Source organism: Erpetoichthys calabaricus, chromosome 1, assembly GCF_900747795.2.
Source record: "Erpetoichthys calabaricus chromosome 1, fErpCal1.3, whole genome shotgun sequence".
Classification (NCBI taxonomy): Eukaryota; Metazoa; Chordata; class Cladistia; order Polypteriformes; family Polypteridae; genus Erpetoichthys; species Erpetoichthys calabaricus.
In genome coordinates this window covers 79,239,255-79,266,918 of record NC_041394.2, presented here as the reverse complement: position 1 = coordinate 79,266,918, position 27,664 = coordinate 79,239,255, and the positions used below count along the sequence as shown (strand labels likewise).

The 27,664-nt window shown below is 37.3% G+C and overlaps 2 protein-coding genes across 2 annotated transcripts in view; both read left to right on the top strand.

The window, feature by feature from the left end:
* Nucleotides 1–27,664, top strand: sart1 (spliceosome associated factor 1, recruiter of U4/U6.U5 tri-snRNP). The gene is made up of 20 exons (XM_028802515.2): nucleotides 1–442; nucleotides 995–1,049; nucleotides 1,153–1,208; nucleotides 2,267–2,393; nucleotides 2,487–2,592; nucleotides 2,675–2,752; nucleotides 2,937–3,036; nucleotides 4,478–4,620; nucleotides 7,054–7,260; nucleotides 8,782–8,897; nucleotides 13,549–13,673; nucleotides 14,041–14,168; nucleotides 15,362–15,520; nucleotides 15,902–16,012; nucleotides 16,094–16,181; nucleotides 18,962–19,052; nucleotides 20,276–20,411; nucleotides 25,209–25,298; nucleotides 26,808–26,929; nucleotides 27,032–27,664. The coding sequence occupies exons 1-20, from the start codon at nucleotides 187–189 to the stop codon at nucleotides 27,048–27,050; spliced, it is 2,313 nt and encodes a 770-aa protein (XP_028658348.1). The 5' UTR covers nucleotides 1–186; the 3' UTR covers nucleotides 27,051–27,664.
* LOC114652230 (BAF nuclear assembly factor 1) overlaps nucleotides 7,457–27,664 on the top strand; it is a 54,098-nt gene continuing 33,890 nt past the window's right edge. Inside the window, exon 1 of the mRNA XM_051932418.1 lies at nucleotides 7,457–7,483. The gene's annotated coding sequence lies outside the window, so the exon portion shown is untranslated. The remainder of the gene's footprint in view (nucleotides 7,484–27,664) is intronic.

Sequence of the window (27,664 nt, the reverse complement as noted above, 5' to 3'; positions counted from 1 at the left end):
CGGAAACGGTTGTTAGTGTTACGCTTGTGCAGACTGATTATAGTATTTACTAGAGTTGAGGTGACAATTGTGAAGTTTTCGGGTATTTCCATCTACTGTGCCGAGCATTCTTTAATCAATCTGGCGTTTGTCCTCGTGTAAACGTAGAGGGAGTGTACCTTGTGTGTACACTTTCGGGAAAAGGCGATGGGGTCCTCTAAAAAACACAAGGAAAAGGACCGCGAACGGGATCGGGAACGAGACAGGGAGCACAAGAAGCATAAACACAAGGAGAAAGAGCGAGAAAAGGATAAGGAGAAGGACGGCAAGGAAAGGGAAAGAAAAAAAAGATCTCGATCCAGAGAGCGAACCAGGGGAGGCGAGAAGGATGGCAAGAGCCGAACAGAACGTGGGGCAGAGCCTAAAATCAAAAAGGAAAAGGTGGATGAATCTTATGAAGCGGGTAAGTCGGCCTTCGGGTTGGTATATTATTTTATGCATACAGCATTCGCCTAAAAATGCAATTTCAGTTTCTACGGCCAGAGTGAGAACAGAATTAAGTATAAGTCATATTATTAAAACGTGATGCTTTAGTTCCATGTGTATATGTATATATTTTGTTTCATGTTACATTTTTTGGTTGGCGTAATACGTAAAGATTATTGATTATTTCTGACTAGTAGTCGGCAGAATAGGCTACGGCTAAAGCATTCGACATTGACATTAAATGTGTTGGAATCAGTTAAATTAAATGTGTTCGACTCACTATGTGACCATGCCCCAGTCACCTGTTCACCCTTTGGGGAAAAATGAAATTACATGCATATTTTTGTAAATATTTAACTACTTGGCAGGCGATATATATATATATATATATATATATATATATATATATATATATATATAATATTATACACACGAGGTGGTATGTTTACTTTTTATTCTCCAAGTAAAAAACGATTAACTGGCAGACAGTGTGAACATAAAAACGTTGTTTCTTTTTCTGTTCATTTAGCCTCTGCCCCCAAGTCGGCATCTGGAGATGCATCACTCAGTATTGAAGAAACAAAGTGAGTATTCGGGGTAATTTATTTATTTTTTTAATTTACATTCAAGTTATACATTTAAATCACTCAAGTCTATCTGTATATTTATTATCATTCTTTTTTTCAGTAAGTTAAGGGCAAAGCTGGGATTAAAACCACTGGAATTAAATGAGTCCAAAAAGGGTAAGACAAACTGTTAAATATGTTTGGTTTTGCAGCAGTAAACATTAAATTTTTGAATGTGAAATCATAGTGTTGTTTAATTACTAGAGGGTCACGATGTGCTGTCATCTGAGGAATAAAAAGTTTAGATAAAGAAAGGGTTACAAAGTGAATTAAATCATTTTTATTAAAATCAGATGAATGGCTGTTTAAGTAAATGTTCTAACTATATACTGTATGTAAGTGATTGTGAGGTGAAGAAATTAAACAGATCATTGTTGAAGTTGGAGGAGGTATCGCATACTCTGTGTCATTCCATTTTTATGTGGAGAGGATCGAAAATACAGCAGTAAAATATTTATTCATGATTTCAAAAATGTGACAGAAAAGAAAACAAACTCCAGGTTTCAATGTAATTTTACAGTTAATCATCAATAAAGTTTTTTTTTATGTCACTTAGTTATATTTTGTATCTCAAACTTCACTAAAATAGTACAGTATTACTTAAATTATAATTTGGATTGAGTAGCTTGTTGCTTTGTGCTCTCCCCCACTGTAACTGAAAGGTGTAGATTTGTCAAAAAATTTCGATCTCCAGTTTTTGATCCGGTCTTGACATTTTAAAGCCTCCTGATACTGAAATTGTCAACATCTCAATGATGGGTGTGTGTCACAGTTTCTTGAGGACGGTCTAGAGCTAAAATAGCTGAACGGAAAAATACCAAACTCGAAAATTAAGCCTGTTATGAGGTGACGATGTGCTAATTAGATTTTGAGCCAAATTGTGCACGAGAAAGAAGCACTCTGGAGGAACCCTCAAATACTGTAATTCTGCAATTAATTATGAATTCTTCTCGTCAATTGCTGTTGTAATTACTTATTTTATGATCATAAAGATCAGCATTAGAGCCGTACATAATTACTATATTATTATTTATTTTGTTTATTATTATTTATATTTTATTTAATATATATAATTACTATATATATTATTGTTATAGAATAGTTCGGGTAACTTGGTTTCTAGGGCTAAATACCTACTGATGCTCATGTCCAACATATTTATTTATTTGCTACAGAGACTGGTACCAAGGAGGAGCCTGTTATGGCAGAGCTGATTAACCCAGTTTACCTCAAGCAGCAAGAAGAACTGCGTGAAAAGTTGGCCGCCCTGAAGGAGAAACGTCTTCTTAACCAAAAACTTGGGTATATTTTCTGAAGTATAGTTTTACTATAAACACTTTGCTTTTAAAAGAATTCTGTGTCAGGTGCCATGGTAACATTGTGTATTTTTAACAGAAAAGTGAAGACGCTGGCAGAGGAAGATTCATGGCTCGATGACACTGCAGCCTGGGTGGAAAGGAGTCGTAAGCTGACCAAAGAAAGAGAGCTTGCAGAAAAACGGGTAACATTTGAATGTCATCTAACATTATATTTTATCAAGAAAAGAATAAGTTTACCTAATAGGAGTTTTGTTTTTGTTTTAGGCCAAAATGCTGGAGGAAATGGATGAGGAATTTGGAATCAGTAATTTGGTTGCAGAGGAGTTTGGCCAGAAAGAAAAGGTGAGGCATTTGTGTGAAAAGCCTCGTAGACCTCTTTATGAGTTTGTAGTAATTAAAACTAAAATAAAGCCTGAATGCTTAGTACTTGTATTTTATAATTTAAAATTTTATTTTATGATTTTAGAAAAAAAAGTATTTTCTAAACTAAACCTGTTGCTGCTTTTTATTTCTTTTTTACTCGAAGGATGATTACACATCAAAAGATTTGAAGGGTTTGACTGTCCAACATAAAATTGACTCTTTTCAAGAAGGGCAAACTATGATTTTGACACTTAAAGACCAAGGTAAACTACCACATTTCTTTATAGATGTATTTATCTGTTTATTGGAAAATCGTATAAATTATCTCAATAAATTGGAGTATCACTTACAGAGCCTTAGTGCCCACAAATTAATATATTGGTAAAAACCCATTTATATATAATTTATGTAATATATAGTGGATACTGTAACTTGAAATTTTATTTCATAATGGCTTTTCTTTTCTCTCAATTATCAATTCATAAAAACATATTTCCCATTTATCTTTTGAAACAAATCTGTTTGGACTTGTCCATAGACCCACTTCCTATGTTTCTTTCTTCCATTTCTGAACAACACATTTCATAATGGAATGTAGTATCAATCTCGAAGGGGCAGAACCTGCACGGTAACTAGTCTTCAGGTATTGACTATGTCTCCCTTCCAAAGTCTAACTTTGCATTTACATTATATCATTATATGCCAGGCTTATTTACTGCTTGTAGCAAATTCTTGGAGGGTACTCTGTAATTTAAGCTTGATTTTGCCATGTTCATGATATTTAACTGTAGTTTGATGTTTGTGGAAATAATCTTCACATTTTCTCAATTATGCATAATATACTACGATTTGAAAGCTACGATAGTTATGTATTTGTGAATTTCCCCTTGGGATTAATAAAGTATCTATCTATCTATTCATTCTTCTTTTTAATCCATTTAATTTGTGCATTTCATGCTTATGATGAGTGAAAATTTTTTCATGTAGCATCAGTCAGGAATCAACCTTCGATGGGGTACCATTTCATCACTGGACACACTTTACACCCACCCTCGATAAGCTATACTTGGCCAACTTAGACACCATTTAACATAACTTATTTGACTTGGTTATATGGAAGGAAACCAGAGAACTCAGAAATCTCCCACGGAGATGGGAAGGATGAAGTCTCTGCATAGACTTTGGACATTCTGATTGATTTTGCGACTTCTGTCATTGCGATAAGAATCATAGTTTGCTTACAGGAGCAATATATTCGTGCTAATCTGAGACAGAGGCTGTGGGCCAAGGGGAGGGGGAAGCGTGATGTCAGGAGTGGGGAGCTTGGCAGGGCCCTCCTCACTGTCCTTTTTCAGTAATACGTGAGTGGAGCCCTGGGGCATGGCCAGTAAAGATTAAGTTAGTTAGTAAGTAGGGAGTACAAAAACTGAAATTATTGTATGTATATATAGTGAAAAGTGCACAGTCCTCTGGAAAAGTCAGTGCATGGCCTTCATGGTCATTATATAATGTCCATGTAACTGTCCATGATTACATTGGAATCATTTGTTGGTCTTCTACATATGTTTACTTTTTTAATGGTTATCTAAATGTGGAATTTATTGAAAACTCCCTAGGGCCAAATATACATTATATAGTATGTCAAAGTATGCACTATTGCCTTTCTACTTCAAAACTTATTTGTAGTTTTTATAATCCTCCCAGGAGTCCTAGAAGAAGATGATGATGTTCTTGTTAATGTGAACCTCTTGGACAAAGAGAAGGCAGAGAAAAATGTTGAATTGAAGAAGAAGAACCCAACTTATAAAGCATATGATGAGGAAGAAAGTGTAGATGATCTAGCTGTTGTAAGTAACAGTGGTTTTCTTTTTTTTTTAAGTTATGACACAGAAAACATTATATAATAGCCTCTTTAAGATGTTTCTGGCATAACTGCAGCCAAATTTGAAGATATTTATAAACTGAAAGATTTGTTTATACAAATAAACAGATTGGTGTTTGAACTCTGCTTGTGGTCTGCCATCCCAGAGTGCTTAGTTTTTACATGAATAGGAGACCTGTACAGTTGTATTTCTAATTAACTGTGTTGGTCACTTGAGGATGCTATATACAGTAGTACATTTCATGGTACTTTGGCAGAGCACATATTCATAAACTAAAATTGTTAAGATTAACTTTAGTAGGGCAAGTTTTGAGCCATGCTTTCATTGTAGGGATACTGGCTACATATCACTTTAATAAAGTTTCTCACCTGGGCTAGTAATAAAATTGAACCCGGTGTAAAATGAGAGGGACAGAAACATAAGGTTTTAGGGTACTACAGGTAACCCCATTTAATGTTCAGTGGTTAAACGAAGGTCAAAAAAAGTAAAATCTCAGAAAAACCGTTCCTAGCTAGGTAATGGTTCTTAACAGCCATTTAAGAAAAAATAATTTCTTACAATGTGAGCTCTCGTCAAGTGTGACAAGTCTTCCTATGAAACTGTGTACCAGAGGAAGTGAAAAAGGTGGTTGGCTGAATCGGGACAGGAAGTGACATCAGTAGTCCTCCAGAGAGTTTTCCTCATTTCTAGGAAAATGGAAACTGAATTAAAGGTTGTGTGACACCCCGATCTGTTCTCATAAATATTTCTGACAGACTCAAATCCGTGTAACATACCAGACGCTTGCATGCTTGACATCTGTATCAAATTCACCCGAATCACAAATAATTTAAAAGGACAGTGACTGGCAGCATGTACTGTATTTTATTTTCATTAAGGTGCAATACATACAACTCTAGATGTTTATTGGAATAACATTAAAATTTAGATTAACTGAAGAGAGGTTAAATTAAAGGATTTCAGAAAGATCGGCAGAAGCAGGCAGCAGGGACATGAGGGGAGAAAAGCTGTTGGATAATAGGTAAAGGGCATATAAGAAGACTTGCCAAGTGGGAGGTGGTATATGATTGTGGGCATCTGCTGTTTCATCTTGCCTACTTTTCTTGGAACCGCTCATCGTACTATTTAGAGATGATGAAAACTGAGGAATTCTTTCTCTTTAAGGCCCATTTATACTCTGGTGCAGGCACCTGTGGTCACCGTTACATACAGATAATATACACCTTGGTCTGTTTATAGTAAAAGTGTTTAGTGTACAACTGTGTTGGGTTGGAAATACAATTTTTACTTTGATATTAATACCAGCTGGTCGGCCTCAACAGCAGTACTGAAATGGTTCTGAACCAAATAATGTGTAATTCACCAACCTACACCCATTTCGCAGTTGCTTTGTTCCCTGAGCCTGCATGGACGTATACCTCACTGTTCTGCCACACAATCTTGCGACTTCCTTGCCTGCCGCACTCTGTAAAGTGATAAGAGGAGTGTCTTCTTTGGACTATCCAACAAGGTTACCTTCATATATGTTTGAAGTGGGGATTTGGGTGGCAGGGGTCAGGAGTCTGAATTGGGAGTATTTGGAGTTCTGATCACATTTATGTACAACAAAGGCTGAGGTGCTCATTTGAAGAGTGGCTTGGGCCCCCTGGTGATTCGAGCTAGATATGTTTGTTTGAATAAACAATTTCATGGTATCCATTGAAGTTCTGATTGCACTTAGAAGTGACTGAGCGCGTGATACATGTACCATTTACTTCCTGTACTGAAGTTAACAAAATGCTGGTACCGTACTGGTTTAAAAATTGGGGTTTTCAGAACTTTTTCAGTACCAGTATACCACACAACTCTAGCATGTGACCCCCCCCACCTTTACATATTGATTCCACAGATATTTCCATTTCTGCCTGTACAAACTTTGAACTTTGCCCAGGGTCTTGACAGTATCCCCAATGAATTTATGCACATTTGGCTATTTCTGTGTGCTTTAAATGTATAGGTACAGGTATCAATGAGTTACTTCTTGTGTAGTAGATGGCAACAAAATTTTGAGGGTGTACAGTCATTGATGCAAGGGTCCAAGTGCTATTACTTGGGATGAATTTTTTGCCACATGCATCCTAGTCGACCATTGCAGTGACTTGAATGTGTAAAGTATAAATGGGCATGTATTCTTTAGCATCTTGTTTGGGTGATCTAATCCTTCGTGTCTGATGTATGTGCTAGTGTGTTAATTAATCTGTCTTAAGATGATATATATATTTTTTAACCTGTTAGTATAGTCGGTCTTCTGTATAAATTAAATATAAAATGGGAAGTAGAAATCCTCTTTAATATTATGCAATTATAGTATTTATCATGAAGATGTATATTTTAATTACCTTTTTTTTCTGTTTTTAGTTTAAGCCAAAGTCTGTGTTAGCAAAGTATGATGAGGAGATTAATGGAGAGAAAAAGAAGTCTTTCAGACTAGAAGCTGGTGGGCATGCAGATGCTTCCTGGGAAAGGGAGCTGCAGCATATCAAAGATACTCTCCGTAACCAAGCGCAGACCCTGGAAATGCCTAGTTTGACATTGGCATCTGAGTACTACACACCTGATGAGATGGTGAGTTCTGACAATATTGTCATTTTCACATCTATGTTGGGTTCACAGAAGTAAGCCGCTCCAAACTGGTAAAGGAATAAACTGTGTGGTATTTAACTGTTTAATGCATTGTTGACTGTGTAGTAGACCATCCTATCCTTGTAGAATTGAACCTTATACATTGATAGTGGATCCAGTCCTGTATCCCTGAGTAGATCAAGTAGGTTATGAAATTTGATAAATTGTTTAATGCTATTCTCATCATTGGATGGATGATTTTACTTATTTTCTATAAGTAAATGCTGCATTTCTTTGAGTTTCATTTAAGTGCCATTAGTTTATTAATATAATATTAAATATTTTGTTTTATTTTTATTTTTTTCAAAAACAGTTGTTATTGATTTTGTTATTTTTTTATGAATACAGTGATCCCTCGCTATATCGTGCTTCGCCTTTCGCGGCTTCACTCCATCGCGGATTTTATATGTAAGCATATTTAAATATATATCGCGGATTTTTCGCTGCTTCGCGGGTTTCTGCGGACAATGGGTCTTTTAATTTCTGGTACATGCTTCCTCAGTTGGTTTGCCCAGTTGATTTCATACAAGGGACGCTATTAGCAGATGGCTGAGAAGCTACCCAACTTTCTCTCTCTCTCTCTCTCTCTCTCTCTTGCGCTGACGTAGGGGGGTGTGAGCAGGGGGGCTGTTCGCACACCTAGACGATAGGGACGTTGCTACCTTCTGTGTGCAGCTGCTTTCTGAAGGACATGCTTCACGGTGCTTCGCATACTTAAAAGCTCGAAGGGCACATATTGATTTTTGCTTGAAAAACAAACTCTCTCTCTCTTTTTGTCTGCTCCTGACGGAGGGGGTGTGAGCTGCCGCCTTCAACAGCTTTGTGCTGCGGTGCTTCGCATACTTAAGCCAAACAGCCCTATTGATTTGTTTGCTTTTGTCTCTCTCTATCTCTGTGACATGATCTGCTCCTGACACGCACTTCTTTGAAGAGGAAAATATGTTTGCATTCTTTTAATTGTGAGACGGAACTGTCATCTCTGTCTTGTCATGGAGCACAGTTTAAACTTTTGAAAAAGAGACAAATGTTTGTTTGCAGTGTTTGAATAACGTTCCTGTCTCTCAACAACCTCCTGTGTTTCTGCGCAAATCTGTGACCCAAGCATGACAATATAAAAATAACCATATAAACATATGGTTTCTACTTCGCGGATTTTCTTATTTCGCGGGTGGCTCTGGAACGCAACCCCCGCGATGGAGGAGGGATTACTGTACAGTTATTCACATTTTTGTACATGGCTTGCTTATCTAGTGGGTTCCCTGTGTGCAAAAGCATTTTTTAGGTTTTCTGGGTTTTGTTTAAAATTCATATTCTATGTTTGCTAGTTGATCTCCTAATGATTCCTGGTTTACAAATTATGTGGAGATGAAAGGTTCCTTACATGCTAGTGTTACATTTTTCTTATGTTTGAATTCAGTTTATAAGAATAAAACAAACTGCTGTTGTATTGCTTTTTCAAATTAGGTTTCATTTAAAAAGACCAAACGGCGAGTTAAGAAAATACGCAAGAAAGAAAAGCCATTAAAAGCTGAAGATCTCCTTCCTCTTGGAGAAGAACAACAACATGACTTTGGCTCCAGGTTAGTACAGTAGTTTTGGAACTGTGTTTTTAACAATATTATGATGTTTTCTTGCCAAAGAAATACATTGTTACAGGAAATTGCCATATATTCCTATATGTCAGTGTGGCATCATGGGGCACTACAGATCAGACCATGCCCGTTATAGTCCAAAACAAGGTCCAGGTAACAGAAAAAAAGATTATTAAATTATCATTGGTAGTTAACAAAGGTATAGGTAACAAGTACAAAAACTTAAAGCAATAACACCAGGGTATAAGTAAACAACAAAGGCTAATGCCCCTCTGGGGCTGACTGGAATCTCAGGCAGACCCAGATATTCCAGCAATGCTATGTCCAACAGATGGCAGCAGCCTATTGCTGTTACTTTTATCCACTCCACTCTCTGTCACCCCTGTAAAGTAGATACATATAATAATTTTACCATCTCATAGTTGAGTGTTAAATGAAATCACTTGAATTTATATTTCCAGCAGATGGATTGTTTAGTAAAGAGTAGGTCAAAATTCGAGGATAAGCTTTATTTGTTTGCATACAGATTTTTTAAATATATATGCATAAATTGTGTTTTTTTTGTGGATGACTGTTATAGTTTGTACTTTAGGTAGAAAGCCAGCCATGTAGTTACTTGGACTTGTATGGTGCTTACTTGAAGCCTTTTGCTGAGAGCACTAATGGTGACTCCCTTTATACCCATTAGATTCCACCACTGAAGGAGAGGCACTGAAACCTTGTATTCAGAGCTCAAATGTCACATTGCCACAATGCTTTAATGCTAATATCACAGTAGATGTTAACTTGATTTGCAGTTCAATCACATTCCAGCAACTTCTGGAATGTCAAATAGGTATATATATCTACCCCATTCCCACAATCTTGTACATTAGATTTTCATTATTTGCCTTAAGCTAAGTACAGTCTCTGCACAAATTATGACCTGCTTAGTATTTTAATTCAAGTCGCTGTCATTGTGAAGCAGCAGCACTAATGACTACAATGTCCTGGAAAAGCTGAATAGTCAATTAATTATTTTTCATCTAGAATATTTACACTATCAAGGTGCAAAGAATTCAACTAAAAATTCACTCGCCATTTAGATATTAGAGCAATAATTTAGCAGAATGTAGCAAACAGTTCTGTTTTTTTGAGCTTGTCATTTGTTTAAATAATGCAATTAATCTTTTGCTGCACAAAACTCCAGTCCAGGTTGTCTGTATGGAGTAATATGAAGATCAGATATAATGTACTTAGGTATTAGTTTTTAATGCCATTTGCAGTACTGTATTCTGTTTTAATTTATTTTTGTGTAGTAGTATTCATGCTCATAATACTTGCACAGCTTTACTACTATAAACTATACAAATGCTTAAAACCATAAATTATTTACATACATGGACACAAAAATTAGGTTGAATGCACAGCAAAATTCAATCTCAGTTTGATTGTAATATCTGTTAAAAATCCATTAACATTATATTTCAGATGCCAAGCATAGGCTCATATGTTTATAGGTCATTATTGATTAGTGAGTAGAACTATCTTACCTCAACTTTTGTCTTCCTTACCTGATAACCTCGGAAAACAATTGTTATTCTATTTTACATTACTTTTCTGTGACAACTTTGTCACACCACAGCAGAATAGAATAAATAAATGGAGGCACAATACATCTGGCTGAATTCAGGTAGGTTTTGGTAACATCAAGGAGGTAAACTTAAAATACATATGATTCTTTGGGGGAAAAAAAAAGCTAAAAATGAAGTTCCAATGACACTGAATGGCATGTCCTGTTGGATAGATTTAAAAACTTAGTGGAACGCAAAACTCTAGTCAACATCATTACTGGGGAAAAGTACAGTATACCTTTGAGAAATATGTGGTCAGATGTAACAGATTCATGGTGTGGCTTAAAGGGGGTGCTCCAGCTCCCCAACCCTGACACAGGCACAAGTCCAGCAACACACAAAGGTTTATTAGGTGGGAAACTCTTCCCAATCATTTCCCACAGAACAAGCACAAGTACAAATAAGCATCACACAGCAATGCCTTTTCTTCTTTCTTTGTCTTTCTCTCACTTTGCCTCCTCTGCTCCTCCTGGCAAGCTTCATCTTCTTTCTCCCATGTTTGGTTCCTGGAATGAAGTGAGGCTGCTCCTTTTATGCTGCACACGGGAGTACTTCTGGTGCCCCGTTAGCATGGTCCGGAAGTACTTCTGGGTAAAGTGGAAGCCCAATATAGTAGGGCTCAGGAGTCCCTGCAGCACCCCCTGGCAGCCTAAGATAGTAGGGCTCAGGAGTCCCCGCAGCACCCATGAGTAACAGAACTCCATCTCACATGAAGCCTTGTGGGAATCTGTGGCACCGGAGTCACCCAGGTGGGCTGCCATCTAGCCATCCGGGGAAGATAATGTCCTGTGCATGCTTTTTTCCCCCAGGTCTTCCACTACGAAAGCATCCCAGCAGGGTAAAGGTGCCAGACTTCTGCCACAAAGATTGAAGTCAAAAATTCACATTGCAGTAATCTGTGACAGCTGGCTGCTCACCCTCTTCAGTTTGTACTGTTAACTCAACAGAAGGATCCTTAGTAAGGTCATTTAGGCCAATGCAAGGACGTGAAAACTGTCAAATAATACCCACTCCGACCAACGTCCAGTTCCAGTCCTGATTTCCTTAGTAAGCGCACTGGTAAAAGGATTCAAAAGGTTTTCGTAGAAGTGAATCTCAAAATTCTGGAGTAAACATCATACATTCACAGTACACATTCCATATACTCTACTGATGCAAACCTTATCAAAGCTATATTTAGGCATAACAATATTATTTATTTATTGTTCAAAGAACATATGTTGTAACCATATATGCATAAATGCAGTTACATAAAAAAATAAATCTGTAAATACAGTATATAATCTACACTCTCTACAGAGGAACCAGTCCCAGCAGTTAAAGGTGAAGGTTAGGTCTCACTCACATTCCCAGGAATGGTTAGCCTGTTGAAATTTATTAGTAAAACGTACTGCTAGATCCCCTCACAACATAGTGTATTTCTTTTTTTTTTTTTTCAATCTCACAATTGTACCTGGAGCTGTTTTTCTAAACACTTTACGTGTACGCTGAAGGCATCATTTTTCATCTGATTCTGTCCTTTTCACTTTTAAACTGGACTTCCCATTAAGTTTGTGTCTTATGTGGTTGCCAGTTAACATATGCCTAAAGCAGTGAGGTGTAATTAAAAATATTCGGGCCATCTGTATTAAAATATTGCTGCTTATGTAACGGAGAAAAAAAAAACGAACCCTAATTTGGCACCATGATGTTTCCATAAGCCACATAGGTCCTGCTTTTCTGAGTGAGTCCACCAGTGCCTACTTTTTTTTTTTTATGCTGAATGCCATATACCCTGCAGTTGCCCATTTGACATCTCCAAAATATAAAACAAGTCCGCTTTCAACATGCCTGCCTTTTGTCTGCGTTTACTTCACTTGCTATTCTCACCCTGTTGCAGTCTTATTAACTGATGCATATTCCTCATGATCCATGTCAAGGCAGTGAGTCATTGAAGCAGCCACAAAAAGTATCTTTAACCCTTGTAAGTCACACGTGTTGGCACTGCACTTCACTACTTTATTGTTAGTTTTTTTTCAAGTCATTGTTTTCTTATGACAGTGTTACTTGGGTCTTGTAGCACTTAGCAGGTGTCCCTGTGCTGCAAGTGTATTGTAAAGTATTTAAATAACAGTTGCCAGAACTCTACTGTTTTGGGTAAAATCAATTAACAGTTTAGATTGTTAGGTTTTTTTTTTTTTTTGTTTGTTTTTTTTTATTGGATGGATCTGATTGGTTCACATCTGAGGGGGGTGGGCTTGGAATTTAGCTAATGCAACACATACTTCAAGTATTTGGTCATATGCTACACTGGTTGTCTTTTCTCCGGCATCATCTGTTGAGCTTTTTAGATTAAAAGTGCATGTCTACGATTTACAAGTATGTTCACTGCCTTTTTTTAGAGTTTCAGTCACTTAGTGATGGGCATTAGAATATATTTTGATAAGTTATCTTTTATCTGCTTACTGCTTATGCTTCACTTTCAGTGGTAATTTTCACCTTCAAAATGTCTAAATCAAATAAATAGGGAAATAATGCATTTGTGCGTGTCAGTGTCTCATTAACTCATTAAATGCTTGCCATGTTTACAGACAAACTGAACACATACTTTGAAGATAAAATGGAGTCTCTGATGAGAGGACATGCTAGTCTGCATTAAAATTATTCAGATTTCTAGTCACCAATATACTAGTTACATTCAGCAGTAAACTAGTCATCTCCTTTACATAATTAAATTAGGGCTATAGTCAGCATTTGCTTTATCCACAAAAGACTTGCTAAGATGTTTTTTTGCATGCACTCAGTTTAGCAAAACAAAATTTTTTTCAGATTTTTTTCGATATTAGTAGGATACAGAAAACTAATGTCATGAATACAATGATAAGTGTACAGACAAGTGCATGAAGCATTTAATTTAAAATGTGATCAATGAAGTTGGCTAAAGGAAGATTGTTGACACTGAAAACCTCCTTTAAACAGTTAAGGAATAAAAGAGCTTTGAAGAGAGTACTGTATGTAACAAAATTACTGTTTAATATTTTAAAAAGATCTCGAGGTCGTGGACGACGACGACGGGACTCTGAAGATGAGAAACTAGAGGAAGATGACTCAGAAGATGTCCTACAGAAATCTGATGATACTAGAGTTGAGAACATGGACATAAGTGATGACGGTCAGTTTTTGGTTTTAATCCTGAGCATCACTATGTCCTGTTAGTTTGATGGAATAATAACACAAAAGTATAAGACGTTTACAGGAATTTAAATATTTCTAAATTGATTTATTAATTAATTTTAAGTATTTAATTTTGTTTTAGGACTAATATATGTCCTGAAAACCTGTAGCAATTTGTTTAAATTCATATGTACAATACACCGTCTTAGAATTGATTGTGTTATGTACAATTGATCAAGAATGTGGATGGTCTGCAAAAATAAATTTCACTGTGACTTTTTTTTTACGGTTTGCTATTTGAATTAATGAGAGTTTAAAAGTTTTACATCATATTTAGTTTTTCTCCTTTTGGTTGTCCATTGCAGAGACTTTTGAAGTTCCTGAAACATTTGTCATTACTGAGGAAGATGAAGCTGAGGCTGAGCTAGAAAAACAGCTTGAGAAACAAAGAAAGCTCCAGCAGAAGCGGATGTTGAAAGACTCTGGAGAGAAGGTGTGTTTCATGTTTTCCTGCCTTTTCCCCCTGTGCATTGTATGTTAACTGCCAATAGTATAGGGGACACATTAATAAATTGCCTTTTGATGTTGAACATTAAAAGTGATGTTTTTGTGCTGTTCATTTCTGTTAGGTGTTGTTCAGTAGCCATATTTGTTTACTTCATAAAAGTTTATTTTATTTGAGCCCCATAGTTACCATGTACAGCTTTAGAAAATTAATTTAAAGGGTCATGTTTAAAAGTACTTTGTGATATTAATCTCCTGTTTTTATTCAGATACACAATACTAAACTAGTGTTTCTGTTAAAGATCCATGTAATACCAGTTTTAAGAGTTATGGATGGGGGGGTACATGTGAGATTATGTTTTTTAAATAACTCAACATGTACTTTTCCTTTATCATTTTTGTATACTTACTAATAAACTGCAGAAGATATTTCCGTTATTGTTTCACCAGTGCAGCAACCAATTGTGGATGAAAGAGTCATGAAAATTGACTTTATGGATAGAAAATGGAGGAAATGAATCATTTTGATGTCTTTCAGCAAGTAATGTTAACTGGTGCAAACCATGATGGTACCATCTAAGCAGGCTGCATAAGCAATGATACTTCTTTGTGAATTTCTCCATACATGTGCTGCATTAAAATTTTATAGGCATAATTACATACAATGCCTTGCTAAAATATTCAATCCATGTGAGACATCACCAGTCTTTGGATTTCAAAAGATACATACATATATTCCTGCACCTTAGGGTGTTTTTTGGCAACCTAAGTGCTAGAGTGTTTCCAAATAAAGTATAGTTGACTCTCATTTGCCCCTCGTTTGTTTCTACCAGTGAGCAATTATAGTAAAGATCACATAAAAATCATTCTTATATAGAGATTATTAGTCACACTGTTAACCCTCTGTGAAAATGAAGATTAACAGCACTTGCAACATAAGTAAGAGACAAAGTGATGTAAATGTATAATTTGGGAACAGGGAACAAAAAATATCAAAAGTGCTTGGATGTCCCAGTGAGCTCAATCAGACAAACAAACACTCAGAGCTTTGTAAATGTTAGATTTGAATATTTGCCTGTTTCTGCTTTCTCATTTTATATCAATTGTTTTATATTAGTAATTATTATTGTAATTACTAATTCGTTAAATAATTGGTGTAAACCTTTTATCAATTTTCATCAGGTTGTAGCAGTTGTAAAACAATTTCAATCAAGTACCTCTCAAGACCTAGAGAAAAAGAATAATATTGTGTTCAATGCAACATCTGAATTCTGCCGTGCACTTGGAGACATACCAACATATGGCCTGTCTGGGAATAGGGAAGATCAGGAAGATCTTATGGTAAACCTTTTTTGAATTTTTTGAGTTGTTGTGTGTGTTATGTTAAGCCTGTCTTTTAGTAATTTTTAAATTATTTAGCTTGACTGAGTACAAGAGAAGATGCATCTGTGTCCGTGTCTCTGAATCCATTTGATAGTATTATTGATTGCCTTTATAGCAAAAATTAGGATGCCATGTCACCAAAAAATGACCATCATTTTTCTTCTCTGCCTCTTGACTCATTTTTAAAATAGCATCTTTATTATAAATATTGTATATGATTTTTATTTTATTCATTGCTTCATCAGCTGTTAGATTCATCACAGATGAGTTCATGTTGTTCTTTAATTTTTTAATATCTTTAATAAAATAATCACATTTTTTACTACTGGCATCTTTCAGGATTTTGAACGAGATGATGATAAGTCTCAAGGTGGTGGCTCTGATGAGGACATGGATGAAAATATAGGATGGAGTATGGTCAACCTGGATGAAGAGCAGAAGCAGCCAGATGTAAAAAATAATTATTCATTTCTTTCTGTTCCGAAAATGTTCCTATGTAAATGGCTTATGTCTTCCACTTTTCTTTTTAAGTTTTCCACTGCATCCACAACAATTCTGGACGAGGAACCCATTGTGAACTCTGGACTTGCGGCTGCCCTGTTATTGTGTAAAAACAAAGGTGGGAGTGCTTTTGATGTTCTGTTTTAGTCCTTTTACGATAATCAGTCATTTATTCAGCTGTCCTTAAAGAATCCTACTTCCCACCCCAGAAACGTTGAGTAATTTTAATTTGTGAGGTCTATGCTTCTTTTCTTATCCACCAATTTCTATTTGCCTCTGTGTTGGTCTTTTGGTCTTATACAGTGGTGTGAAAAACTATTTGCCCCCTTCCTGATTTCTTATTCTTTTGGATGTTTGTCACACAAAATGTTTCTGATCATCAAACACATTTAACCATTAGTCAAATATAACACAAGTAAACACAAAATGCAGTTTTTAAATGATGGTTTTTATTATTTAGGGAGAAAAAAAATCCAAACCTACATGGCCCTGTGTGAAAAAGTAATTGCCCCCTTGTTAAAAAATAACCTAACTGTGGTGTATCACACCTGAGTTCAATTTCCGTAGCCACCCCCAGGCCTGATTACTGCCACACCTGTTTCAATCAAGAAATCACTTAAATAGGAGCTGCCTGACACAGAGAAGTAGACCAAAAGCACCTCAAACGCTAGGCATCATGCCAAGATCCAAAGAAATTCAGGAACAAATGAGAACAGAAGTAATTGAGATCTATCAGTCTGGTAAAGGTTATAAAGCCATTTCTAAAGCTTTGGGACTCCAGCGAACCACAGTGAGAGCCATTATCCACAAATGGCAAAAACATGGAACAGTGGTGAACCTTCCCAGGAGTGGCCGGCCGACCAAAATTACCCCAAGAGCGCAGAGACGACTCATCCGAGAGGTCACAAAAGACCCCAGGACAACGTCTAAAGAACTGCAGGCCTCACTTGCCTCAATTAAGGTCAGTGTTCACGACTCCACCATAAGAAACAGACTGGGCAAAAATGGCCTGCATGGCAGATTTCCAAGACGCAAACCACTGTTAAGCAAAAAGAACATTAGGGCTCGTCTCAATTTTGCTAAGAAACATCTCAACGATTGCCAAGACTTTTGGGAAAATACCTTGTGGACTGATGAGTCAAAAGTTGAACTTTTTGGAAGGCAAATGTCCCGTTACATCTGGCGTAAAAGGAACACAGCATTTCAGAAAAAGAACATCATACCAACAGTAAAATATGGTGGTGGTAGTGTGATGGTCTGGGGTTGTTTTGCTGCTTCAGGACCTGGAAGGCTTGCTGTGATAGATGGAACCATGAATTCTACTGTCTACCAAAAAATCCTGAAGGAGAATGTCCGGCCATCTGTTCGTCAACTCAAGCTGAAGCGATCTTGGGTGCTGCATCAGGACAATGACCCAAAACACTCCAGCAAATCCACCTCTGAATGGCTGAAGAAAAACAAAATGAAGACTTTGGAGTGGCCTAGTCAAAGTCCTGACCTGAATCCAATTGAGATGCTATGGCATGACCTTAAAAAGGCGGTTCATGCTAGAAAACCCTCAAATAAAGCTGAATTACAACAATTTTGCAAAGATGAGTGGGCCAAAATTCCTCCAGAGCGCTGTAAAAGACTCATTGCAAGTTATCGCAAACGCTTGATTGCAGTTATTGCTGCTAAGGGTGGCCCAACCAGTTATTAGGTTCAGGGGGCAATTACTTTTTCACACAGGGCCATGTAGGTTTGGATTTTTGTTTCTCCCTAAATAATAAAAACCACCATTTACAAACTGCATTTTGTGTTTACTTGTGTTATATTTGACTAATGGTTAAATGTGTTTGATGATCAGAAATATTTTGTGTGACAAACATGCAAAAGAATAAGAAATCAGGAAGGGGGCAAATAGTTTTTCACACCACTGTACTTGCAATTGTGTCAATCGCCTAGTCATCCTGCCTACATCACCTCATATTTCTTCCCTTTTTTTTCCAAGACACCTTCTTTGCTGGGTCCAAGTTGCCATGCACTTGGATGTTACACATTAAGCAAACACTGGATTCACACACTTTTAAGCAAATTTATATCTTGATATGTGCAGACAATTCCTCACATTACAGCATGTTTGAGCCTCCATCTACCCTACCTGGGCACTGAACATAGTTACACCTAACATTTCTCCTAGACACATGCACTCACCTCTTTTATGCCTCTTGGTCATGGCTTCCAGCATTAACCTTAGTCTTTCTTGTTTTCTTCTCCAGGTCATTTGCTTCCCATAACAGTTTTCTATGTGATTATCTTTACATTTTGTTGTTCGTCCTTTAGAACTCAGTATCTCTTACTACAGTCCTTGGTATACCTATCTGATCTCCATCCCATGCTTATCACTAATAGCAGTGGGCTTAAAATAGATCTCTGATGTAGCTGTACATCACCTTAAACTCTCTACTATCCCAGACTTCATGTTCTGACTACCCTTAATGCTGCTTCATGTGTCATCCAAAGCCTATCCTTTTCTGTAACCATGTTGGGTAACTTTTCAGAGATTTTCAAATGGGCCTTTTTGGACCTTTGAAGAACATTTGTGGGTGATATCTTAAGGGTAGATGTATATGGAGGAGGGTAGGATGTACTCTGTTATAAAAGGAGAAAAAAAAATATTTAGCACAAAAGGAATATGAAAATGTGAAGAAAATTTTTCTTTTTACAAGAAAATGATTGACCTTCACTAGCAACTCTAATCTTAATGCCTAAAACAGTGAGATATTTTAGTATGTTCTTTTGCTTGTAATATTGCCAAATGTCATTCTTGGTGGGTTTGTTTTTATTTTAGATATTAGAAGCTGAGTATGTTGATACTGTATTTATTGAAACTAATGTGCAGAATTACTGTTTCACCAGGTCTTTTGGATACCCAAATGCAGAAAGTGGCTCGAGTGAAAGCACCTAAGGGAGCACTGCCAAATGCACTGTATTGCATTGAGGATAAAATGTAAGTGTAGAGACTCAGTTATTCTATTTTATTTATCTTGAATTAAAAGTGTTTGCTGTTTTCTACTGTTTACCCTGTCATGTAGTTATTCTCTAAACTAAAAATGTGCATTTTTTCCCCCCCATTTAAAGCTGTTTTGAATATTAATGCGTAAAAGTTTTAAGTCATAAAACTGTATTTTGTTCTTTTAAACTGTCAAAAGTTGTTTTTCCAACTAAGTAAGACAGAAATACATTTTTCATCAACAGACTTTGATGGCAAGTATATTTGTGTTCGCCAACCCACCCCCTCAGGTGGGCTAGTCACATCTAGGCCTATTTAGATAGATAGATACTTTATTAATCCCAAGGGGAAATTCACATTTATTTATCAATTGCCATTTTTAATGATTTTCAAAAAACAAGTTTTAAGTGTGACTGGTCTTTTCTGCATGATAGCAAAACACATAATGACTAAGCTTTGTTGCTAATCGTATGTTTTCTTGAACAAAAGACATCGAGTATTCTGAAAAACTAGACCCTGAAATTTCTCGGCTCAAGAACTAGAATAGCATAGTTGATGAAAATTTCCCAGCTTTGCATATGTGTGAATAAAGATGTACAGAAGGCATGTAAAGCCATAAAATATCACAAGATCATCCTGTAAGCCTCATAAGAGTAACATGTGGACAATGATGTGTACAGGGATGTCTTGTTTCTTTTTTAAGTTTACAAGTCTGCAAAGTGTCTGTTAATTGGACAGTTTCTCAAATAAGGAGACTTAAATACTCTCTTAACAAACCCTTTGACAAATTTCCACCAAGGCCATTCACAGTCCACTTTACTGATGTTCTTTTCAGCCAGTAAATTGATCAGGTAATCCATTAAAATTGCATTGAATTTGCAGTAAAAACAGGTGTGTGATGCTTGTCTTGTGAAAAATGTAATGTTGGTAGACATTTTGGGAACAGTAATAATCCAGGAATATATGCCTTTTGAACCCTGGCATATTTTATATGCCCATGCTATCATGTTTCCTTTTTCAGTAATGTTTGTGCCTCAGTTGTGTCTTCGTGACTTTCCTTAAAGTTCAAGTAAGCAATGAATTCTGCTGCTTTCCAGTGGGTGTGCTCCGTACTGTAGACTTCACAAACCAAACAGAAAATGCTTTATTTGAGCTACCTGCCACCATATATTATTTTGTGTCTTTGACAAAAGAATAATTTTAACACTGGTTCTCTGTAGGGCTTTTGATGATAAGTATAGTCGTCGTGAAGAGTACCGTGGCTTCACTCAGGAATTCAAAGAGAAGGAAAGCTATAAACCAGATGTGAAGATTGAATATGTCGATGATACAGGACGCAAACTGACCCCAAAAGAGGTGAGTGTGAGAGCTACAGTTTGTACCTAATTTGTTATTGTCCAGTCAAGAGTAGTGCCCAGAATTAATCCTATGTTCACGTGCTTATAGTACAGATGGGAAATGAGAGGTCCCCTGTGGGAATTTCACATTAATGCCCATTAAGTAGGAAAAATCTAATTAGCGGAGTTATGTTTAGCTGTTGACCTTTCACCTCATTTAATAATCTAAAATTAATAAAGAAGTGTGTCAGTGGTTGCACTGTATTTGGATCACTGCAGTACACACTCGGTATATTAGTATATTAGCATTTTATTTTTATGAAGAATATTACAAAAGTTCTTAATTGCTTTTTAAGCAGTTCATGTATCAAATCAATAGCATCCTCCTAAATCGCAGATTGGAAATTCATATGAACAATAAAGGTGGAAAAGTGAGATGTCAGAAATGGCAACTGCAGCTGGCCTATATACTTGGAGAAACAGATTTGGAATGGGAAAAATGCTGTTGGGGAAAGCATTAATAATACAGAACAAAAACAAAACTGACCCAAAACCTGGCTCACTTTTTATTAACAATACTTTTGATATCACTTTGTAACCTAGGTCTGTACTTATACTGCAATATTATCTCTATATGAATAAAAATAGCCTAGTCCTACATAACTTATCCTGAATGATTATTGAAAATTATTTGATTAGTCCAGCTCATTGATCTTTATTTTTAGCAGTTTATTATTTACAGATGTAATGCAAACACTTCATTGTAATTTAAAGCATTATGAAACAGACATAGTTAAAGGGATTTTAATAGGTACTACCAGCTAGAGATATAAGATTAACTCTTTGAGGGCTGAATATTTTTTCCAAAAATCAATGGTTCCACTCAGAAATCAACTTAATACATATGTTGCTGCGTGCTGTGGCTGCCAGTTTGCCAAGACTGTGCGGCAGGCTTGCTGCCAGGCTCTCTTCACGTGGCTGGGACAGCAGCTTCAGTCACAGTCGCAGTGCATTACAATCTGGTTTCTACCTCTTATCATTGTTAAGTGGCAATCCTTCCTGGCAAACATTGTTAGTACCACGACTAGCTGGGGACCGATCAGCTGAAGCTGGAACCTCACATTCGTCTTCGATCACTTGTATCAAAAACTGAGTCCGACAAGTAATAGTCCAGTTCAGAGATAATAGGCAAGACATCGTCCACGGAGTATTTTGCTTTACGCATTCGCTTTGCTCTCTCGCCATTATGTCAGTGCCATTTTTGCCATTGTGTGTACCTTGCTACTCAGGAGAGTGCAGGGAATCTCGGTCAAACCAATGAATCAAACTTTTCTTCTAACTAAACGTAATGGTTGGTTTTGTCACAGTTTACAGTTGATTACGATCGTCAACTCCTCCTTTTGACAAAAGTCAACATCAGCCCTGAAAGAGTTAAACTAAAGAAAATACTGCTGTGACCAAGAGAAAGTTATGGACCAGAATAAATGCATAATATAAATCCAAAAAATCCAGTTCATTAGATTACGTTAGATTAGATAAACATTAATTCCAAGGGGAAATTTAGATGCATATAGCAGCAGAAACATAAAAAAACATGATTCAGACTCACAAGACAAACAATACAACCAGTAGATGGATACATAAATGTAGTTTGTGCAGAAATTAGTACATGAACATAAAGAGAGTAAGAATTAAGTCTGGGATGTAGAGAGGAAGCATTGAATTACCTGATAGCAGCAGGCAGAATAAGATCTCCAAGACATTTCTTAGCACACCATACTGGAGTGAGACTGCAACTAAAAATGCTCCAGGAGAAGACTACTGGAGGAGATGGATGAGATTTTTTATGATGGCATCCATTTTTACTACCATTCCACAACAGCTTCCATTGTGTCCAGGGGTTAGCCCTGTGATGGACCAAGCTTATCTGACAAGTTTGTTTACTCATCGTGCGTCTTTTGATCTCATGTTGCTTCCCTAGCGTAGAACAGTACACTGGCTATTATGGACGGCTAGAATATTTCCAGCAGCTTGCTGCATACATCAATAGACCAGAGCATCCTCAGGAAGTACAATCTGCTCTCTCCTTCTGGTATAGTGCCACTGTGTTGTCAGACTAATCCACTTTGCTGTTTATGTGAACCCCCAAGGTACTTTTTAGCAGGCCGCAGGTCACTGGTCTCCGAGAAGTTATTGGAGAATTTATTAAATTGAAAGTGCTAATATTATACTGGGAGTCTGTTGTGTAGAAGGTCTACCCACTGCGCCACCGTGCCGCCCCACTGTAATGCACCTACAATCTTAAAACGCAGACTTCATCACATCGCTGTCCATGACGAAACAGCGGGCTGGTGACTGCTTATACGTGTTTACTGATATTCCAAGGAGTGTGCATTAAATCAAGAGACACAGTGCACAATGATGCGTGAACACAAAGAGATCGGTGACAATTGCACCTTAGTGTGCCGCGCCAAATCACAAGGGACAACTAAATTCCACTGGGCACAGGGGACTTCAGATGTTTTGTTTTGGTGACCAGTTGTATCATAGTCAGCCCTTTGTTCATTATTCTGGCACAAGCATAACCAACCTCTCATTGAAATTCACCATTTGAAATATATGGCTATGCCATCAACAGTGCCGTGTACATCTACGTCTCCCAAGTCTGACATCATTTTCGCTGCGACTCCCTTGCACTCAGCATGGGATATAAACCAGCCTTTATGCAGCTCAGAGATCTGCAAGGGGAGCCATTACTGACGCATGTTAACGGCACATCTGCTTAATAAAAAAAAGACCTTTTGCATCTGTTAAAGTATAATTAGTTTTAAGTCTCAATGGTTTCATTCACAACTGGTGAACTAAGTAGAAATGGTAATCGGCAAAACCTATTTTTGGTTGCATATGAGTCCATTTTAGTTGTAGCCTGGAGCCCTGACGAGACCATGGACTGGGCCACTTGGAGGTTGCTTCTGGGCCGCATGTGACCTGTAGGCCTGCTATAGAGGGTCATATGTTCAAAGGTCGTCTTCACGTAGTACTTGGGGCCTCTGAAATGCTCTTTCTTTGGTATTGGGACCACATAAGATGTTTTCCACAGCTGGGGAACCTTCTGCCGACTTGGAAAGGCAGAACATGTGCTGAAGGACCCCACAGAGCTGGCTGGTACATGTTTTCATTCGGCCCTCAAGCCTTGTTTGTGAAGAGTGTCCCTAGCTCTCCCCTCACTTAATCACCAGAGACAGACAGTTACTTCATGGACGTAGTAGTGCTGGGCGGTATGATCAAAATTGTATGTCACGGTATTTTTCAAAATTATACCAGTTTCATGGTATTCGACGGTATTTTTTTCCCATGCATCAGTGGATGTTAACCACATTTTCCACTGCAATTACTGCAGTAGACTGGCTAAGAATAACCTATTCCACTGTCATGAGAATTGTACATTGTACAAAAAAACATTTTAATGTGCACACAAGTATTAATCCAGGTTTGCATGGCCCCATAAAGTGTTTCAAGGGGGTGGCACTAATGAAGAGAAGGAATCACATTGCATGACAGTTATAGTCAAAATATAGAACCATTTTATTGAACAATGTTTGCAAACAACTTAAACTAAAATTTTGACAACATATTTTCAACCATCCAAAGAAGCATTTAGACTTAGTAAAATATCCAGAGGTGTTTGTCAAAAGTTGTATTGCACTGAACATGTCTTAGAAAAGGAATAAATAGTAAATATTTTTTGTAAACCAGCTACGCTTTCTGTTAATGTTAACAATCTCTGTCCACTGACACGTTAGCTATATGGATTGTAATGGCGTTGGTTATTTCAATCCACCGCTTGCTTTTTTTGTCGTAGGCAGTACCTCTAGCAAATGTGTCTACAAGTGACGTCTGACTTGAGTGTCTTATCGCTTTTTCAGTTTTACCTGAGGACGTGGAGGGTGCCATCTTACTTCCATATATTCATGGTATTCTAAAGCATGCTTGTGGGTAAGGTGGTGCAGCAAATTGCTTGTGATGCCGCCTCTGTGACAACTTTAGCTCGACAGCATTTGCAGTAAATAGTTGTTTGGTCCACATCCGACCTTTTAAAACCAAAATATCTCCAGACAACAGACACTGCTCCTTTTTTCAGCAAAAGTTCTTCTGTGTCATCATGTTCAACTTTATTGTCTGCTACAGCTTCAGTTTCAGAATGTTCTCTGTCCATTTTCTCCGTGCAATACCTCCACTGACACATGTACTCCTTAAACAGTTTCCCGCTGCGCCACATTCCGAACATTGTTTAGGCTATTTAAACCGGTATTGCGGTATAAGAAAAATCCATATCATAACAGAAATAAAAAATGGTTTTCGGTATGAAATGGTATACCTCCCAGCACTACATCTACGTATATATTGAATTTCTTATGTTGTACTTTATCCTGGCCTGCGTAAATGAGATTATATATTTACTACACATTTGTTCTCATTGCTGTTATATTATGAAGGCTTGAATGCAACTCTGTTTGCATGTATTTATTTTTGTTTTTTTTAGTGCTGCATTTTTTTAATTTGTTGTGATTAAATAAATAGCTTACATTATATTAAAAACTCTTTCAACAGTACAGATATTAAAATTATTTAATTTTTGCTACCAGTTGTGAAAACGAAGAGCATTTACTAGAAAAACCTGACGGATTTGCAGAGTTTTAGCAATGATCACTCATAGAAGTTGGCATTGGTGTGATGTGTTAATCATTTTTTTTATAGAAAAAAGTGATAACTGCACAACAACTGTAACGTGCTACATTAATGTTCGGATTTTCAGGCATTCCGGCAGCTTTCACACAGATTCCATGGTAAAGGATCAGGTAAAATGAAGACAGAAAGGAGAATGAAGAAGCTAGAAGAAGAGGCGGTGAGTTCTGACGTCGTCCTCCATACTTTATTGCTTTTTGATTTGTCCTGCAGTGTATGCTCTTTGATAAATGGAGCCATCCATCTTTCAGATTTTTTTTCGATATACACAGTGCCACCCATTTTCCCTATCACCCAATTTAAACTATATGTTAATGAAAACTTCTGTGGCCTTGAAAATTTGTATTTATAATGGCTTTATTTTATTGCCAGGACTAAATATAATAATTTCTGCTGCAAATGTGATACAAAATATTCAGTTGCTCATTACTTGAGGATCACTTACAGATTAAACGCAGTCTGATCCATTTCATGGTTCAGATAACATAAATAGTTAGATATGGGCAGTTCGACTCGCACAGGGTTTGTGTTATGGCCAATGTACACTATATGGACACCAGACCGTTACACCAACGGGGACTTTAAAATACGCAGACTGTAATATGAAGTCGGTCCCCCCCTTTGCAGCTATAACAGCTTCCACTCTTCTTAGAAGGCTTTCCTCAAAGTCTTGAAGTGTTTCTGTGGGACTCTGTCCATTCATTCTGTAGAGCATTTGTGTGATCAGACACTGATGTTGGACGAGGAGGCCGAACTCGCAATCTCCATTTCAGTTCATCCCAAAGGTGTTGGATGGGGTTGAGGTCAGAGCTCTGTGCAGGCCAGTCAAGTTCTTCCACACTGAACTCTTTGTGGACCTTGCTTTGTGCACTGGAGCACAGCCATGCTAGAATAGAAAAGGGCCTCCAAACTGTTTCCATAAAGTTGCCCAAAAAGTCTTAGTGTGGTGACGCATTAAGATTGGCCTTCACTGAAAGTAAGAACCGTAATAACAAACGGATTTAATGTGCACACACTAGCAGGTTTTCGTAACTAGAACTTGACATGAAAGGAGTATAGCCACAAATGTAACATGCTGGGTGTATTAAAGCACAAATGCCTGTTCCATTTAACTTTACTGTTGAATTCTTGATATTTATTTTGGAGGAATAACATATCCACGTGTTATCACTTTGATGTTTACCGTGTCACCTTGTAATGTAAAGGTCGAGTGAAGTGCCCATACACACGTCTTGTAAATTGTTAAGCCCTGACCAGACAGTCTTTGTACAGACATCAAGCTTCGAAATAACGGCCTCCCCTCCATTGTTGTAAGAGTATTTCCAAATTAACAAAAGATGTCACTGTACTTCTACGTATGGCTGTAACACCCAAGAGAAATTCCTAGCAACTGTTTTGCTTGGCAATCAAGTTCAAGACATCGTACAGCATATGCTGCTGAAAATAGTTCTCCAGATTGTTGATTTAAACTCTTCAAAAATATGACTAATCCTCCGGAAAGAAAAAAGAGCATAGAAGTTGTCGGCTTTCACTCGGTTTTTTCTTAGTCCTTTGCCATAATGTTAATGAAAAACACGACAAGTATTGTGTTTTTTTTTTTTGTTGTTTTTCATGCTGTCGTTGCCAGTGCTCATCTAAACTGTAATGGTTTTTGATTATTTGCATGCAGCTGCTGAAGAAGATGAGCTCTAGTGATACTCCGCTGGGTACGGTCGCACTTCTGCAGGAGAAGCAGAAATCCCAGAAGACTCCCTACATTGTCCTCAGTGGCAGCGGCAAGAGTATGAATGCGTAAGTGTGTTTTTCTTGTAAAGTCCACAAATAAGTGATTGGTTTTAATTGGACGGCTCTAATGTTACATTTTTCTTTTCTCTCCCCCCCCCCCACCAATAGGAATACAATTACAAAGTGAGATTGAACTTGTGATGTTAAGGGCTTCGGAAGGCATATTGCCCTACTTTGCCTGCTATCGTGACAATGTGTTGGATTTCTCCAAAATTTTGAAAGCAAGACTGTAAATAAAAATTAAAGCAATTTCCACTGTATAGATGTTGGAGTAAATAATATACCCACCAATGGTCTACTTTAAGTGTTAAATAGTTTTGCTTTTTTATTTTTTTGAGGGGCCATTCTTGGAAGAGTTCCACTTAAAGTTCCCTTTTCAATGGGGGGGTGACAGTGCTTTGATTTCTTAGCTGCTTTGGAAAGCAGAACACACGAGTAAGGCTTGTGAAGGCACCGCAGGTAGGCAGGCTGATCTGTAGCTGATGGTGAACGTTACGCAAAACGGCTCCAGGTGTCCAGGAGTCTTGTAAGTTTGCGTGTGGACAGCTTTGTATTGGATTGACGTAAAACCAAAGTTTCTCTGTTGGACTTAATTTTCAATTGAGTAAACCCACATAAAACTAAACTCTGTGATGGCGTTGTGTGAGAGTAACAAGGTTCTGCTTTCATTCCTGGCTAAAATGATCACATTTTAATGTATATTGTACAGCTCTAGAGTGAAATAAATTAAGGTCATTATAA